This window comes from Ornithorhynchus anatinus, chromosome X5 (genome assembly GCF_004115215.2).
Source record: "Ornithorhynchus anatinus isolate Pmale09 chromosome X5, mOrnAna1.pri.v4, whole genome shotgun sequence".
NCBI classification, from domain to species: domain Eukaryota; kingdom Metazoa; phylum Chordata; class Mammalia; order Monotremata; family Ornithorhynchidae; genus Ornithorhynchus; species Ornithorhynchus anatinus.
Genome location: NC_041753.1, coordinates 211593 through 229708, shown reverse-complemented (window position 1 = coordinate 229708; position 18116 = coordinate 211593). Strand labels below are relative to the sequence as shown.

At 56.5% G+C, this 18116-nt stretch overlaps 1 protein-coding gene across 1 annotated transcript; it reads right to left on the bottom strand.

Annotated features, from left to right (window-relative positions):
- Window positions 1-1857: 1857 nt before the first annotated feature.
- Window positions 1858-8556, bottom strand: CCT3 (chaperonin containing TCP1 subunit 3). The gene is made up of 14 exons (XM_029055646.1): window positions 8526-8556; window positions 8133-8194; window positions 6997-7047; window positions 6833-6895; window positions 6622-6718; window positions 6032-6149; window positions 5717-5903; window positions 5470-5619; window positions 5245-5377; window positions 4845-4926; window positions 2846-3026; window positions 2482-2727; window positions 2242-2373; window positions 1858-2125 (listed from the first exon to the last, which is right to left on the bottom strand). Exons 1-14 carry the CDS (start codon window positions 8554-8556, stop codon window positions 2021-2023), a joined length of 1638 nt encoding a protein of 545 aa, XP_028911479.1. The 3' UTR covers window positions 1858-2020.
- Window positions 8557-18116: the final 9560 nt, after the last annotated feature.

Below are 18116 nucleotides of genomic sequence, written 5' to 3'. Positions count from 1 at the left end.
CCCTTGGGGCTCACTTTTCATCCCCATTTGACAGATGAGGTCACTGAGGCCTAGAGAAGTGTCTTGCCCACAGTCCCACAGCTGACAAGGGGCGGAGGCGGGATTAGAACCCACGACCTCTGACTCCCCAGCCCAGGCTCTTGCCACTGAGCCACGCGGCTTAATGATGGAATTTGCTAAGCGCTTCCCAGGTGCCCAGCGGGCTAATAATAATAATAATGACCATTATGGTTTTTGTTAAGCGCTTGCTAGGTGCCCAGAGCTAAGCATGGGGGTATTATTAATAATAATAATAACAGTGAGGAGGATGGTATTTGTTAAGCACTTCCTAGGTGCCAAGCACTGTTGCAAGCACTGGGGTAATAATAATAATGATGATGGTTATGGTTTCTGTTAAGCACTTCCTAAGTGCCCAGCACTGTTCTAAGTGCTGGGGTAATGATAATGATGGTATTTGGTAAGCACCTCCTAGGTGCCCAGCACTGTTCTAAGCACTGGGGTAATGATAACCATGATGATGATGGTATTTGTTAAGCGCTTCCTAGGTGCCCAACACTGGGGTAATGATTAATAATAATGATGGTATTTGCTAAGTGCTTCCTAGGTGCCAACACTGTTCTAAGCACTGGGGTAATAACTAATAATAATGATGGTATTTGTTAAGCGCCTCCTAGGTGTCAACACTGTTCTAAGCACTGGCGTAATGATAACTGTAATCATGATGATGGTATTTAAGCGCTTCCTAAGTGCCCAGCGCTGTTCTAAGCATTGGGATAATAATACTTATAAAGGTGATGGTGTTTGTTAAGCACTTCCTAGGTGCCAAGCACTGTTCTAAGCACTGGGGCAATAATACCTATAAAGGTGATGGTATTTAAGTGCTTCCCAGGTGCCAAGCACTGTACCAAGCACTGGGGTAATAATGACAATATAAATGATGATAGTATTTGTTAAGCGCTTCCTAGATGCCAAGCACTGGAGTAATAATAATAATGTTGGTATTTGTTAAGCACTTACTAGGTGCCCAACACTGTTCTAAGTACTGAGGTAATAATAATAATGAGGCTTGGGAGAGAGGGAAGATGGTGGTGTTGTCTACCATGAGGGGGAAGTTGGGGGAGGCCAGAATTTGGGTGGGAAGAGGAGTTAATAATAATAAGAATGTTGGTATTTGTTAAGCGCTTACTATGTGCAGAGCACTGTTCTAAGCGCTGGGGTAGACGCAGGGGAATCAGGTTGTCCCACGTGGGGCTCACAGTCTTAATCCCCATTTTACAGATGAGGGAACTGAGGCACAGAGAAGTTAAGTGACTTGCCCACAGGAGTTGTTTCACTGATAATAATGGTACTTATACCCCCTGCTCATGCCGCTTTGGTCCTTTCAAGACACGGAGGCACTTGGGTACACGCTCACCCTCCCCCTGCACCGTAGGCATCGACGTAACGTCCGTCCCTTAATGCTCTACTGCGCCTTCCTATCTTCTCTAGTCCTGGGCCTGTCTTCCCGGCTAGACTGTAAGCTCCTTGAGGGCATAATCAGGTCTGCTAATTGTACTGTAGTCTCCCAAAGGGTCAGGACCATGCTCTGCGCACACACGGCGCATGCTCGTTCTCTACTACTGATTCAAGTGGAAAGGGCTGAGGGAGGATGGGACAACCCGGGCCGGAGGGGAGCCTGGACCCCTGGACTGGGGGAGTGGAGTGCGAGGGACGGGAGCCCCCGGGGTCCTCTGCCGACTTTCCAGAGCCCCAGGCCGGCCAGGGGAGCGGGACGTATGGGGGAGGCAGAGTTGGGGCTCAAACCGAAGCGGCTGGAATCTGGGAGCCCCCCGCAGAGATCACACACCAGAGCACGGCTGGCAAACACAATTCACGTTTAATCACCGGATGCGGGGGGCAGGGGAGGGAGGAGGGAGGAGGGATGCGGGCTGGGGTGTTTGCGTTGAGGGGGAGGGGGTGACTCCCGCCCCGCTCCGGACAACCGGCAGCGACGCCCACCCGGGCTCCCGGGGGTCCCTCCTCACTCCTGGCCGGCATCGGGGGCCCCGCCGGCGCGGCCCTGGTCCTCCCCCTTCTTCTTGTGGCCGGAGACGATGTCGTCGATGCGCAGCAGCAGCACGGCGGTCTGGGGGCCGGGAGCGGAGAGGAGAGGGTCAGTGGGGCGGGGGCGGGGGCGGCCCTCCCCTCCCCGCCTCCTCTTCCCCCCGCCCCGTCCCGCCGTGGGTCCCGCGGGCCCCTCACCTCCACGGCCGTCTTGTACGTCTGCAGCTTCACGGCCAGCGGCTCCCAGACGCCCAGCTCCTTCATGTCCACCAACGTGCCCGACTCCCCGTCCACTCCCCACGTCCTGAAGCCTTCCTGGGTGTGCTTGGCCTGCGGTGGGGGAGAGGGGAGGGGCTGTCAGGGCTGGTGCGGGAGCCCCCCCAACCGCCCCCCCAGGGACCCCGAGGCCCCAGGCGGGGGCAGACGGCCGGGCCTCACCCTCAGGGCGGTGAGCAGGCGGATGGTGCTGCCGCCGCAGTTCTGGATGAGGGTGCGGGGGATGACTTCCAGGGCCTGGGCCACGGCACGGTAGGGCCACTGCTCCACGCCCGTCATGCTCTTGGACTTCTCCGTCAGCGCGTGGGCCACGGCCATCTCTGCGGCCCCGCCCCCGGGCACCAGCTGAGGGTCCAGCAGGACGTTGCGGCACACCTGCATGGCGTCCTGCAGGTTGCGTTCCACTTCCTGGTGGTGGGGGAGGGCGAGGGAAAGGGCAGTGAGAGCAGAGCCACGTGCCCGGCGACCCCGAGGCTTCAATTCCCCAGGGGTAGCCCCCATCCCAGAATGTCCCCGGGTGGCTTACAGAGAGGATCTCCTTGCTGGCACCGCGCAGCACGACGGTGCAGGCCTTGGGGTCCCGGCACTCGGTGATGAAGGTGAAGTATTCGTCCCCGATCTTCTTCACCTCGAACAGGCCGGCGCCCGTGCCCACGTCCTCCTCCCGCAGCTCCTCCGGCCGGCTGGCGATGCGAGCCCCGCACGCCCTGCACGTAGCGCCCGTTGCGCCGTCAGGCCCGCTCTGCCCGGCACCCTCGCCCTCCGGCCCCGGGACCCCCGCCCGTCAGGGCCGCTGTCCACGGGACCCCAGCCCTCTCCGATGGCTCCCTCGCCGCACTTTCAAACGTGCTCACGTCTCTCCTAAAAAAATCTTCCCTTGCTCCCCGGCTCCCTCATTATTGCCCCATCTCCCTCCTATCATTCCTCCCTTCAACCCCTTCCCATCTGGCTTCCGCCCTTTCCGCCCCACCAGAACCGTCCTCTCAAAGTCACCGATGATCTCCTTCTTGCCCAATCCCATGGCCTCCATTCATTCATTCAGTAGTATTTATTGAGCACTTACTATGTGCAGAGCACTGTACTAAGCACTTGGAATGTACAATTCGGCATCCCGCTACTCCATCCCAATTCCCCTCGACCTCTCGGCCGCCTTCGACACTGTGGACCACCCCCTTCTAAAACATCATCCGACTCGGGTTTCACAGACAGTCCCCTCCTGGTTCTCCTCCTATCTCCTCGGTCGCTCATTCTCGTTCTCTTTTGTGGGCTCCTCCCCTGCCTCCCACCCCCTAACCGTGGGAGCCGTTCAAGGTTCGGTTCTAGGTCCCTTTCTCTTCTCCACCTACACCCGTTCTCTCGGAGAACTCGGGGCTTCAAACCACCACCTCTAAGTAAACGATTCCCAAATCTTCCTCTCCAGTTCCGACCTCTCTCCTTCTCCGCAGTCTACCATCTCCTCCCACCTGCAGGACATCTCAACTTGGAGGTCCCGCCAACGCCTCACCTTAAAAGGTTCCCAGAGGAGCTCATCTTCCTACCCAAACCCTATCCTCTTGCCTTTTTCCCCATCACTGTGGACAACGGTGCTATTTTCCTGGTCTCCCAAACCCATGACCTTGGCATTACCCTCAACTCATCTCTCTAAATCACATCAGTTCTAACAGTGATAATGGTATCTGTTAAGCGCTTACTATGGGCCAGTCACTGTACTAACCAACTTCACAGCATCGTTAAAATCCCCTTTTTCTTCTTCTCTCCAAACCACTACTACATTCATCCAAGGATTTATCCTCTCCTGCTCTGTCGACTGCATCGGCCTCCTTGCTGACCTCCCTTCCTTCTGTCTCTCCCCACTCCAGGACTTAGTTACTTCACCCTGCCGCCCGAACCACTTTCCCATCATTGGTTTTAATTTAAAGCACCTCAATGGACTCGTCCCTCCTACCTTCCCCGGCTGATTTCCCACTCCAATGCAGCCCGCACACTTCACTCCTCTGACGCCAACCTGCTCGCTGCACCTCCATCTCATCTGTCTCAGCGCTGACCCCTCGCCCACATTCTCCCTCTGGCTTGAAACTCACTCCTGCTTCATATCTGACCGACAACCACCCTCCCCACCTTCGAAGCCTTCTTAAAAGCCACAACTCCTCTAAGAGGCCCCTTCCCCAACTAAGCTCTCACCTCCTCTACTCTTTCTCCTTGTGTCACCAATGCACGTGGATCTGTACCCTTTAAACACTGAATATTCAGCCCACCCTCTCCCACCCAGCATTTATGCCCTTATCTGAAATACGCTTTAGTGTCCAACTCCCCCCTTCTACAGCATCAGCCCCTTAGAGGCAGGGAACACATCGACCGACTCTGTTGTACTGTACTCTCCCAAATGCTTACTTAGAGTGACTTGCATCCAGTAAGCGCTCAACAAATACGACTGAGCGAATGGATTGCTAGGGAACCCTCCCTCCCCTCAGGCCTTACACACGGGCTGCTGTTCCTGAGGCCCCCCTGCTCCCCATCCCGCTGACCTGGCGATGCGGTTGTTGTCAGTCTTGCGAACGCGGCGGATGGCGGTAATGTTGGCACGGATGAGGTAGTGCTGGGCCAGGTCTGATGCCAAGACAAAAGGCACGGAGAAGCCGTCAGGATGCCGCCAACAGGGGGATCCAGAGGGAAGCACGGACAGCAGTCAGGATGGTGAGGAGCAGGGGGAAGCGGGAGGAGAGCAGTCAGGATGGTGAGGAGCAGGAGAATAATGGTCAGGACAACACTAAGTAGGGGGAACCCGGGAGGAGCTAAGTGGGGAGCGGTCAACCAGATGGAGAAGCGGGAGGGACAACTGTCAGGACAGCAGGAAGCAGGGAGGCCCAGCGGGCAGGCCGACCGGGAGCAAGGGGGAAAGCGGCAGATAGGCCGGCGGGGAGGTACCAGAGATGCCCTTCTCCGTGATGACGACGTCAGGGCGCAGGCGGATCACGTCCTCGCACAGCTGCTGGATGTGCTCCTCCTCCATCTGCAGGATGCGCGCAAAATCCTCCTCCCGCGAGATCTCGATGTCCGTCTGCAGGTGGAGGTGGGACGGGACGGGTCAGACGGATCGGCGGTCGACCCACTCCGGAGCCGGCCCCCACCCGCCCATGGCCGCAACCCCACCTGGCTCTCCCCCTTCTTGTACTCGAGCGAGGAGTCCAGCAGCACGATGCGCGGGTTGCGGATCAGCCGCCGCATGCGCGGGTGTGTCACGTCCTTGTTGATCATGACGCCGCGCAGGACGCAGGAGTCCTCGATGATGCCCCCGGGGATCTGGGGACAGGATGGGGGACGCTCAGGTGAGGGGACAGAGCTCTGCCTCAGTCTCCCCTCCGGCCCCCGCGCGGAGGGACGGAGGGGCGGCACCTACCTTCTCCACCTTGGCGTACTTCTTGATGTCGATCTCTCTGCGGCCGTTCTCCTCGAACTGCACGGTGCTGACGGCGTCCAGGGCGATGGCGCACGCCAAGGGGGACCAGCGGCCCACGGCCTTGGTGGCGATGGCGCTGCCGATGATGCTCAGCATCTTCTCCCGGTTGCCGACGTCCACGGGGGAGCTGGGAGCCGGAGGGGATGTGCGCTCCAGGGGCCGAAGGAGACTTGGGCCCCCCGCCTGCTAGGGGGAATGCTTCCCAGTCCTCCCCGGGCCACCGCCCCCCAACCATCTCCCGCCGGCCCTCCGGACCTGATGTCATGCAGGACGCTGATCATGTCGTCCAGGGCTTTGCGGTAGGCACCGATCACCACCGTCGGGTGCATCTGCTGCTCCAGGAAGTGCTCCGCCACTGACAGCATCTCCCCGGCTGGCGGGTGACAAGAATGATAACGGTAATGACATTAGAGGTATCTGTTAAGCGCTCGCTCCGTTCCAGGCACTGTACTAAGAGCTGGGTTGGATACAGGCAAATCTAGTTGGACACAGCCCCTGCTCACAGCTTCAGTCGCCATTCCTATTTTACAGAGGAGGCAACTGAGGCCCAGGGGAGTAAAGTGACTTGCCTAAGGTCACACAGCAGACAAGCGGCAGAGCCGAGGTGAGAACCCACAACCCTCTAGGATTCCCGGGCCCGTGCTCTGCTACACCTTGCTTTTCCTCAATGCAGGCGGTCACTCCCTGGAGACATTGTACTCTGCCTAGCGCTTAGGACGGCGCTCTGCACACAGTAAGCGCATGATAAATACAACTGACTGATTGGAGCCCGAAAATAGCGACCCCGCTCCGTGCCCTTCCCTAACAGCGGTTCTCCCCCTTGGCACCCCATCCCGCTCCCTCACCGAGGATGATGACAGACGTGGTCCCGTCTCCGACCTCCTCGTCCTGGGTCCGACTGATCTCGATCATGGACTTGGCCGCCGGGTGCTGGACCTGGATCTGGTGGGGGGGGGGGGGGGGGGAGTTGAGATTGGTGATGTCCTCTGGGGCCCTCCCCCTCCCCAACTCTCACTGGGCCACCAAGGCCCCCCTCCGAGCCCCAAGGGACCTCACCTCTCGCAGGATAGCGTTCCCATCATTGGTCATGACGATCCCCCCCATCGGGTCCAGGAGCATCTGGGGAAGAGAGCAGGGTCACACGGGGGGCTGAGGGTCACCCGGGGGTGGGAGGAGGATAGTTGGGGGGTGGGGGGGTGTCGTCTGAGAGCTGGTCCTACCTTCATCATGGACTTGGGCCCAAGACATGTCCGGATCACATCTGCGATGGTCTGTGAGGGAAAAGGCGGACAGCATTGGTGGTAGGGGAAGAAATGAGGCCGTCAGCCCCAGCGGGATCATTTTTTTTTTCCATTTCAATCGTATTTATTGAACGCTTGCTGTGTGTACAGCATTGCACTAGGCGTTTGGGAGACTACAGTATAACAGACACATTCCCTACCCGCAACGAGCTTATAGCCTAGAAGAAAGGATTGATATTAATACGCATAAGGAAAACACATACGTGTATGTGAGTGGTATGGCGCTGGGAGGGGGAGATGAATAAAGGGTCCTGCACCATCTATGGAGCGATCGGGGCACGTCCCCAGACCGTCGTGACGGAGCCGGCCCCTACTTGTTTTCTTGTCTGTCTCCCCCTTCTAGACTGTGAGCCCGTTGTTGGGCAGGGATGGTCTCTATCGGTTGCCAAACTGTGCTTTCTAAGCGCTTAGTACAGCGCTCTGCGCACAGTTATCGCTCAGTAAATACAGTTGAAGGAATAAATGACGGGCCTCTTGGGGCGGGGTCCGTGGCCGGGGGGTTGGGAGGAACGGTTCATTCATTCATTCAATAGTATTTATTGAGCGCTTACTATGTGCAGAGCACTGTACTAAGCGCTTGGGATGAACAAGTCGGCAACAGATAGAGACAGTCCCTGCCGTTTGACGGGCTTACAGTCTAATCGGGGGAGACGGACAGACAAGAACAATGGCACTAAACAGCGTCAAGGGGAAGAACATCTCGTAAAAATGGGGAGGCGGTTGGGGCGGTACCCCAGTGCTTAGCACAGAGTAGGCGCCTACCAGATACCGTTATCCTTACCTTGGCGGCGCTGATTTTCCCAGCCTGGACCTTGGTGGGGTGGAAGGGTTGGGAAGGACGGTTGATGGGGAGGTGGTTGGGGCGGTACCAGTGCTTAGCACAGAGTAGGCGCCTAGCAGACACCGTTATCCTACCTTGGCGGCGCTGATATTCCCAGCCTGGACTTGGCGAGGTGGGGGGGTTGGGAAGAACGGTTGACAGGGAGGTGGCTGGGGCGGTACCAGTGCTTAGCACAGAGTAGGCGCCTAGCAGACACCGTTACCCTTGTCCTTACCTTGGCGGCGCTGATATTCCCGGCCTGGACCTTCCTCCCGGACTCGCGTTTGGTGTTCTGACCTGGGGAGGGGGACAGAGACGGCGGGGTGGGATCGGGCCCCCGGGGCAAGGCCAGCAGCGGGGCTCAGTGGCACGAGCCCGGGCTGGGGAGTCCGAGGTCATGGGTTCGAATCCCGACCACTCGGGTGACTGTGGGCCAGTCACTGCCCGGGGCCCTCATCTGCGACACGGGGAGGAAGACTGTGAGCCTCACTACCCTCTGTCGACCCCAGCAATTAGAAGAGGGCTGCGCACCTAGGGAGCGCTTAATAAATATCAAGAAAAAAGGGAGCAAGGACCGGCCCACGTGCGGGGAGGGGGAGGGGCGGCCCGGGGGGTGCAGGGGACTCACTGAGCACGAGGACGGGGCGGTGGCCCATCATGGCGGGGAGCGGGAAGGGGGAGCAGGAGCCGGAGCTGCAGCGGAGCAGGAGGAGCAGCAGCCACCGGCCGGAACCTTCTGGAGCGGCGGCCTCGAGGCCTCGTCTGCGCCGCCGCGCCGGCACACGCGCGACCCCCGCCCTCCCCTCCCGGCCCCAGCCAATCACCACGCCCGTCTCATCTAGCGGAACCCGCGTCGACCAATCGGCGGGCGTCTTCCTGCGTCCTCCCGCCCCTCGGGGCCGGGCCGGATGGGAGGGGCAAGAGAAGGAGCGGCGCAGGCGCAATGGGAGGCCGTGAGGGCGCGCCTGCGCAGAAGCGAGCTGTTCCTTCTGAGGAGGCCGTTAGGCCGTGGTTCATTCATTCATTCATTCATTCATTCATTCAATAGTATTTATTGAGCGCTTCCTATGTGCAGAGCACTGGACTAAGCGCTTGGAACGGACAAATCGGTAACAGATAGAGACAATCCCTGCCCTTTGAGGGGCTTACAGTCTAATCGGGGGAGACAGACAAGAACAATAGCAATAAATTCATTCAATAGTATTTATTGAGCGCTTCCTATGTGCAGAGCACTGGACTAAGCGCTTGGAACGGACAAATCGGCAACAGATAGAGACAATCCCTGCCCTTTGACGGGCTTACAGTCTAATCGGGGGAGACAGACAAGAACAATAGCAATAAATTCATTCAATAGTATTTATTGAATGCTTACTCCGTGCAGAGCACTGTACTAAGCGCTTAGAATGGACAAATCGGTAAGAGACAGTCCCTGCCCTTTGACGGGCTTACGGTCTAATCGGGGGAGACAGACAGACAAGAACAATAGCAATAAATTCATTCATTCATACAATAGTATTTATTGAGCGCTTACTCTGTGCAGAGCACTGTACTAAGCGCTTGGAATGGACAAATCGGTAACAGATAGAGACAGTCCCTGCCCTTTGACGAGCTCACAGTCTAATCAGGGGAGACAGACAGACAAGAACAATAGCAGTAAATAGGATCAAGGGGATGAACATCTCATTAAAACAATAGCAAATAAATAGAATCAAGGTGATGTACATCTCATTAGCAAAATAAATAGGGCAATGAAAATATATACAGTTGAGCGGACGAGTACAGTGCTGAGGGGATGGGAAAGGAAAGGGGGGAAAAGAGGGCTGGGTTGAGGAGAGGTGAAGGTTGCCAATGGCGTGCCCTGCTCTTCTTCCCCCTCATCCCTCTCCACAGGCCAGGCCGAGGAGGGAGGCGGGGAAGGGGCGAGGGTCTGCCTCATTCACCTCTGGCCCCGTGCTGACGGGGAGTCGGGCCAAGCGTGGGTGGTGGGGGAAATGACCCTTGCTCCCCCCAAACCATGCTGGGAGTTGCTACAGGCCTTCTAATGTTGGTATTTGTTAAGCGCTTACTATGTGCAGAGCACCGTTCTAAGCGCTGGGGGGGGATACAGGGTCATCAGGTTGTCCCACGTGAGGCTCACAGTCTTCATCCCCATTTTACAGATGAGGGAACTGAGGCACAGAGAAGTGAGTTGCACACAGTCACACAGCTGACAAGTGGCGGAGCGGGGATTTGAACCCACAACCTTACTCCCCCTTCTCAGGTTGAGCCGCAGGGAGACACGGGCCCAGGCGAACCTCAGGCCTGGGGAAGGTGAGGGTAACTCAGGAAGCAGCGTGGCTCAGTGGAAAGAGCCCGGGCTTGGGAGTCAGAGGTCACGGGTTCGAATCCCAGCTCTGCCACTTGTCAGCTGGGTGACTGTAGGCAAGTCGCTTCACTTCTCTGGGCCTCGGTGACCTCATCTGGAAAATGAGGATTAACTGTGAGCCTCACATGGGAGAACCTGATTACCCTGTATCTCCCCCAGCGTTTAGAACAGTGCTCTGCACATAGCAGGCACTTAACAAATACCAACATTATTATTATCATTCTTAATGCTTTCTGGAGAAGGTGGCAGCTCTTTGCTGCAGCCCTGGGGGCAATGTGGTCCAGGCAGAGGTGTGTGTGGAGGACATTCATTCCCGGAGAGGAAAAAGGACAGTAATACTGTACCTCCTCTACATATATGTCCCCGGAAAACTGCCTTACGACGGCCCCTGCGTCCACAGCCCTCTTTTTATGGTATTTGTTAAGCGCTTAGTGATAAAGCCCGGGCCTGGGAGTCAAAAGGACCTGATCGGACAAGCCGATCAGGTTGCACACAGTCCACGGCCCAGTGGGGCTCCCAGTAATAACGATGATGGTATTTGTTAAGCGCTAAATATGTGCCAAGCACTGAGGGAGATACACGGGAATCAGGTTGTCCCACATGGGGCTCACAATCTTCATCCCCATTTTCCAGATGAGGTAACTGAGGCCCAGAGAAGTTAAGCGGCTTGCCCAAGATCATATAGCAGACAAGTGGCGGAGCCGGGATTAGAACCCACGACTTCTGACTCCCAAGCCCGGGCTTTTTCCACTGAGCCACGCTGCTTCTCGTAATCCCCACTCTTAATCCTCAATTTTACAGATCAGGTAATTGAGGCATGGAGAAGTGAAGTGACTCGCCCGAGGTCACACAGCAGACGTGGGGCCGCGTGGCTCAGTGGAAAGAGCACGGGCTGGGGAGTCAGAGGTCATGGGTTCAAATCCCAGCTCTCACGCCTGTCAGCCATGTGACTGTGGGCAAGTCACTTCACTCCTCCGGGCCTCAGGTACTTCAACTGTAAAATGGGCATGAGGACCGGGAGCCCCACGTGCCACAGCCTGATCACCTTATATCCTCCCCAGTTTCTTAGAACAGTGCTTTGCACATAGTGAGCGCTTGACAAATGCCTTCCTTATTACGTGGCAGAGCTGGGATTAGAACTCAGGTCCTTCTGATTCCCAGGTCTGTGTACGATCCACTAGGCCACACTGCTTCTCCCTAAGAGCCCTAACCCCATCTAGCAGGTGGCAGCCCTACAGATGGACCAGGCGTCCCGGTTCCCGGCCCAGAGGAGAGGTGGGTCCTCTAACCTACTGCGGGTGGCGAGGGGGAGATGTCGCTCTACACAGGGCCCTCCCTGAAGCCCGTCCCCATCCCTCCCCCCAGGGCCTTCCTCACCAAGTCCTCTTCCAGCCCCTCCCCACAGGCCCCCTTCTCTCCCATGCTCCCACCTCCTTCCCAACCCTCCGACCCCCCATTTCATTCCAGCCAAAGGGAAAGCAGAAACCACCAACATGCTGCGCTCAGCCAGGCTGGCCCCGAGCTCCCTCCACCTCCCTCCCCCATCTCCCGCCCGGGGACCAAGCTCCTGCCAGGTAATGCCCAGTGGGCGTGGGTCGGTCAGCCCCCTGCCTGGGGTGTGGAGGTGGTCACTTGGGACCTGCACGGCAGGGGAACCCCCAAAGGGCATCAGGTCGAGTCCCCTGCCTCAGCAAGGGGGGCATACCTACCCCATACGGGCCGGACAGAAGTCAGATTCCCCAGAAGCCATCCCCGAGAGTGGTTTTGAAGGGGGAACCCTGAACCAAGCCCCCGGGAAGCTCAGGGCATCAGATTGACCCAGCCTGCCCAGGAGAGGTGGGGGTCAGGCCAGGTCATGGGAGTGCTGGTGGGTGGGGGAGTTGGAGTGATCAATCAGGGAAGCCCCTGGAGGAGGTGTTCCGGAGCAGAAGGGTCACCCAGGTTTGAGAGACAGGGCTGTACGGGGGCAGGGGTGGGCATGGCCGCCTCGTAAGAAGGATTGCCCTCCCCCGGCCCCGTGGCCCCCCAGGAGCCGTGGCCGTGCTGCCGGAGGCGCCAGGGCCTGCCAGACAGTCTGCACGCCAACCTCCTGCGGCAGACTCGGCTCACCCGGCAGCAGGTGGCCATCCTGGAAGTTCTGCGAGCCTCTGCGATCCAGCTTGATCCCCAGCCCCGGGGCCCCGGTCGCCCTGGGCCACCTGGGCAGCAAATAAACCTTGGCAGCCGGCGGCTTCCGATCGGTCCTCTTCTCGACGGAGGCCTCGGACGCCGCGGAAAACAGGCCGGAGGGTGGGTGGTCCAAACGGGGCTCTCCCTTGCCTGCGCTCTGCTCCTCCAAGCCCACGTCCTGGTCATACTCTGCTCTCCTACTGCCCACGTCCAGTCCCTTGCTCGGTTGTCCCTAGGGCTCGGGACTCCCTCCGCGGTCCTCGCCAACTTCAAAACCCCACCTCGGACAGCAATCCTTCCTCGACTTCATCGTCACCCCAAGTCAAATCCACCCTCACCCCTTTCCGTGCACCACGGCATTTATTCATTCATTCACTCATTCATTTAATAGTATTTGTTGAGCGCTTACTATGTGCAGAGCACTGTACTAAGCGCTTGGAATGTACAAATCGGTAACAGAAACAGTCCCTACCCTTTGACGGGCTTACAGTCTAATCGGGGGAGGCAGCATGGCTCAGTGGAAAGAGCACGGGTTTGGGAGTCAGAGGTCAGGGGTTCAAATCCCCACTCGGCCGCTTGTCAGGTGTGCGACTGTGGGCACGTCACTTAACTCTGTGCCTTAGTGACCTCATCTGGAAAATGGGAATGAAGACTGGGAGCCTCACGAGGGACAACCTGATGACCCTGTATCTCCCCCAGCGCTTAGAACAGTGGTCTTGCGTGGCTCAGTGGAAAGAACCCGGGCTTGGAAGTCAGAGGTCATGAGTTCGAATCCCTGCTCTGCCACTTGTCAGCTGTGTGACTGTGGGCAAGTCACTTCACTGCTCTGTGCCTCAGTTACCTCATCTGTAAAATGGGGATTAACCGTGAGCCTCACGTGGGACAACCTGATGACCCTGTATCTACCCCAGCGCTTAGAACAGTGCTTGGCACATAGTAAGCGCTTGACAAATACCAACATCATTATTATTATTACACATAGTAAGCGCTTAACAAATACAACATTGTAATTATTATGTTAGGTTGGGCAGAGTCCCTGGCGGCAACCGAGACGGGGGGAGCGGCGGGCTAGAGCGCCTACCTGGCCGCCTGCCTGGCTCCCTCTTCCGGTGAGGGAAAAGAAGACGCGCCCCCTAGAGGACGTTTGGCTCCCTGCGCCTCCTCTCCGGGACCTGGGCGGCAGTCGGGAGTGCGAGCGCGCGCCCCCTCGTGGCGGCCGGGAGCCCAGGCCTTCCCCCACGGTGTCCCTCATTCATTCATTCAACCGTATTTATTGAGCGCTTACTCTGCGCAGAGCATTGTACTAAGCGCTTGGAATGCACAGTTCGACAACAATATAATAAACTGTGGCATTTGTTAAACACTCACTATGTACCAAGCATTGTACTAAGCAGATCGGGTTGGACACAGTCCCCGTTCGATGTGGAGCTCACAGCATCTAATCCCATTTTCCACATGAGGTAACTGAGACAAAGAGGATGGGAAGTGACTTGCCCAAGGTCACACAGCAGACCTGTGGCGGAGCGGGGGTGAGAACCCATGACCTTCTGACTCCCAGGCCCGGGCTGTAGCCACCACGCCATGCTCGGTTTCAGAAGCCTTTGGCCCACAAAAGCCCCGAGGTGCGCAAATCTGGTCGCCAACCCGCTTCCACAGCGGGGCAGGGGACGGGGATGTGGATGCCCCTCAAGTAGCTGTTCTGAACCTCCTTCATGGCTCGCTCTTCATTCTGACATTGGAAGAGCTCAACTGATTCCTTCAACCACCGCTGAACCTTCAGTCATTCATTATTCAACCGTATTTTGGGGCGCTTACTGTGTGCGGTGTTCTCTACTAGGCACTTGGGAGAGTAGAATATCTCAATCTACATCTCCAGCCCTGATCTCTCTCCTTTTCTGCAGTCTCTCATCTATTCTGCTTTCAAGACATCTCTACTTGGATGTCCTCCTGTCACTTCAAGCTGAACATGTCCAAAGCAGAGCACTTCATCTTCCCACCCAAACCCCGCCCTCCCCATGACTTTCTCATTAATGTAGGCAGTACCACCATCCTTCCTGTCTCGCAAGCCCATAACCTTGGTATTATCCTTGATTCCTCCTTCCCATTCAACCCACATATTCAATCCATCTCTAAATCTTGTCGGTCCCACCTTCACAACATTGTTAAAATCTGCCTTTTCCTCTCCATCCACGTTAATACAGTCACTCATTCTATCCTACCTGGATGACTGCATCAGCCTCCTGGCTGACCTCCCTGCCTCCCGTCTTTCCCAACTCCAGTCCATACTTCACTCTGCTGTCGGGATCATTTTTCTACAGAAACATTCAGGACATGTCTCCCCACTCCTCAAAAAACTCCAGTGTTTGCCCATCCACTTCCACATCAAACAAAAACTCCTCACCATTGGCTTCAAAGACCTCAATCTCCTTGCCCCATCCTACCTTACCTCACTACTCTCCTCCTACAATCCAGCTGGCACACTTCGCTCCTCTAATTCCAACCTTCTCACTTTGTCTTGATCTCATATATCTGGTTGCTGAGCCCTTGCCCATATCCTGCCTCTAGCCTGGACCATCCTCCTCCTCAAATCTGGTGAAAAATTACTCTCCCCCATTTCAAAGCCTTACCGAAGGCCCATCTCCTCCAAGAGGCCTTCCCTGACTAAGCCCCCCATTCCTCTTCTCCCACTCCCTTCTGCATCACCCTGACTTGCTCTCTTTGTTCTCCCCAACTCCAGCCCTACAGCACCTGTGTACAAATCTGTAATTTATCTATTTATATTAATGACCCTCTCCCCCACTCTAGACTCTAAGCTCATGTGGGCAGAGAATGTGTCTGTTAATTGTTATATTGCACTCTCCCAAGCTCTTAGAACCAGTGCTCTGCACATAGTAGGCACTCAATAAATACGATTGAATGAATGACTATAACAGGCATTAATATGAATAAATAGATGACAGAGATGGACATAGGTGCTGTGGGCCTAGGGGGTGATGAGTAAAGGGAGCAAGTCAGGGCAACGCAGAAGGGAGTGAGAGAAGAGGAAAGGAAGCCTTAGTCCTTAGGAGGGGAAGGCCTCTTGGAGGAGATGGGCCTTCAGTAAGGCTTTGAAGGTGGGGAAAATCATTGTCTGTTGGACATGAAGAGGGAGGGCGTTCTGGGCTGGAGGCAGGACGTGGGCAAGAGATCCGTGGGGAGATAGTTGAGATTGAGGTACAGTGAGAAGGTACCGTCAGCGTTTAGAGGAGCATTACAGGAGCAAAGTGTGTGGGATGGGATGTAGGAGGAGAGTAGCGAGGCGAGGTAGGAGGGGGCAAGGGGACGGAGAGCTTTAAAGCCGACGGTAAGGAGTTTCTGTTTGATGTGGGTTAGTGGTGTGAGAACGACGAAGGGCTAGAGGAGTGAGTTTGTTGAGTTCATTAGAGGGGACGGTGTTGAGGGTGTCAATTTGGTCATCGAGGAAGGTGGTTTGGGCCCAGAGGATAAATGGAGCATGATGACTTAAGAAAATTGGATGGGGTCGAAAGATCGCAGGTCTCTGCTGGGGGATGGGGGAACAGGATGGATTTGCAAAGAAGAGGTGTGTGGGAGAGAAGGCAAGTGAGGAGGTCGTGGTCGAATAGAGGGATTTCAGAACGGGTGAGGGTAGAGATTGCGCAGTGGCTGGAGACGATGAGATGGAGCGTGTGTCCAAGTTGGTGAGTGGGCCAGGTGGGGTGGAGCCGGAGGTCAGTGGAGTTGAGGAGTGATGGAAAGCGGGCAGCGGAAGGGTAGTTGGGATCATCTATGTGGATATTAAAGTCCCCAAGGATCAAGGTTTAGACTGTTTAGACTGTGAGGCCGCCGTTGAGCAGGGATGGTCTCTGTTGCCGAATTGTCCATTCTAAGCGCTTAGTACGGTGCTCTGCCCAGAGTAAGCGCTCAATTGATACAATTGAATGAATGTAGGGATGCTCTGCACGCAATAAATACGATTGATTGATTGATTGATTGATTGACTGGCTGGTGAAGAGGCCGGGAAGCGATGGGGCGGCCCTGGGGGCTCCCTTAGTTGCGGGCACTACATTTCCCAGCGGCCCCCGCGGAGAGGACCGGAAGTGGCGGCCGGACAGCGGTCAGGGTCCGGGCGGGCACTACATTTCCCAGCGGCCCCCGCGCTGCGGACCGGAAGCGGCGGCCGGAGGGGGGAGGCGAGGCAGGATGGGGCCGGAGACTACATTTCCCAGACGCCCCCGCGGAGAGGACCGGAAGTGTCGGCCGGACTGCGGTCAGGGTCCGGGCGGGCACTACATTTCCCAGAGGCCTCCGCGGAGCGGACCGGAAGTGGCGGCCGGCCGGGGGGGCCGGGGCCAGGGCGGGGTCGGGGAGGCGGGAGATTCAAACTCGGGACTTGGCGGCGGCGGAGAAGGAGCCGAACATGGATGGGGGCCGGGGCGGGGAGACCGCCTGTGAGTCCGGGCCCGGCTGGGGAGAGACAGAGAGAGAGAGAGAGAGCGCCCCCCGCTTTGAGATCAGGGGGCTCTGATCACGTGACTGGTGGTCCGTGGGGGGGGGGGGGGGCGGGGTGTCTGTCTTTGTGAGTCTCTGTTCGGGCAGCCTCCCTGATCATAATAATATTCCTTCCTTCATTCCTTAGTATTTATTGAGCGCTTACTCTGTGCAGAGCACTGGACTAAGCGCTGGAATGATGATGTTGATGATGGCATTTGTTAAGCGCTTACTATGTGCCAAACACTGTTCATTCATTCATTCATTCAATCGTATTTATTGAGCGCTTACTCTGTGCAGAGCACTGGACTAAGCGCTGGAATGATGATGTTGATGATGGTATTTGTTAAGCGCTTACTATGTGCCAGACACTGTTCATTCATTCATTCATTCAATCGTATTTATTGAGCGCTTACTCTGTGCAGAGCACTGGACTAAGCGCTGGAATGATGATGTTGATGATGGCATTTGTTAAGCGCTTACTATGTGCCAGACATTGTTCATTCATTCATTCAATCATATTTATTGAGCGCTTACTCTGTGCAGAGCACTGGACTAAGCGCTGGGGTATACAGGGTAATCAGGTTGCCCCACGTGAGGCTCACAGTCTTAATCCCCATTTTACAGATGAGGGAACTGAGGCACAGAGAAGTGAAGTGACTTGCCCACAGTCACCCAGCTGACAAGTGGCAGAGCCGGGATTTGAACCCATGACCTCTGACTCCCAAGCCCGGGCTCTTTCCACCGAGCCAACGCTGTGCGGGCTGGGTGGTAGGAGGAGAGTGCTCTGCACATAGTGCTCAATAAATACTATTGAATGAAAGGAGAGAGGCCAGGTGAGGTAGCAGGGGGCGGGGGGATTGAGGGCATTAAAGCCGACGGTGAGGAATTTCTGTTCGAGGCAACCACGGGAGGGTCTGGAGGAGCGGGTGGGAGGGAACTTTTTTTTTAAGAAAAAATGATCTGGGCAGCAGAATGAAGTATAAACTGCAGTGGGCAGAGACAGGAGGCAGGAAGGATGGGAGGGAGGGGGCTGATGCGGTAATCCCGCCGGGAAAGGGTAAATACCGGGATCAGAGTTTGGAGAGGAAAGTGTGGAGGCTAGAGATGTTGTGAAAGTTGAACCGACAGGATTCGGTGCCAGATGAAATACGTGGGTTGATTGAGAGAGCCGAGTTGAGCGTAACACCGAAGGTT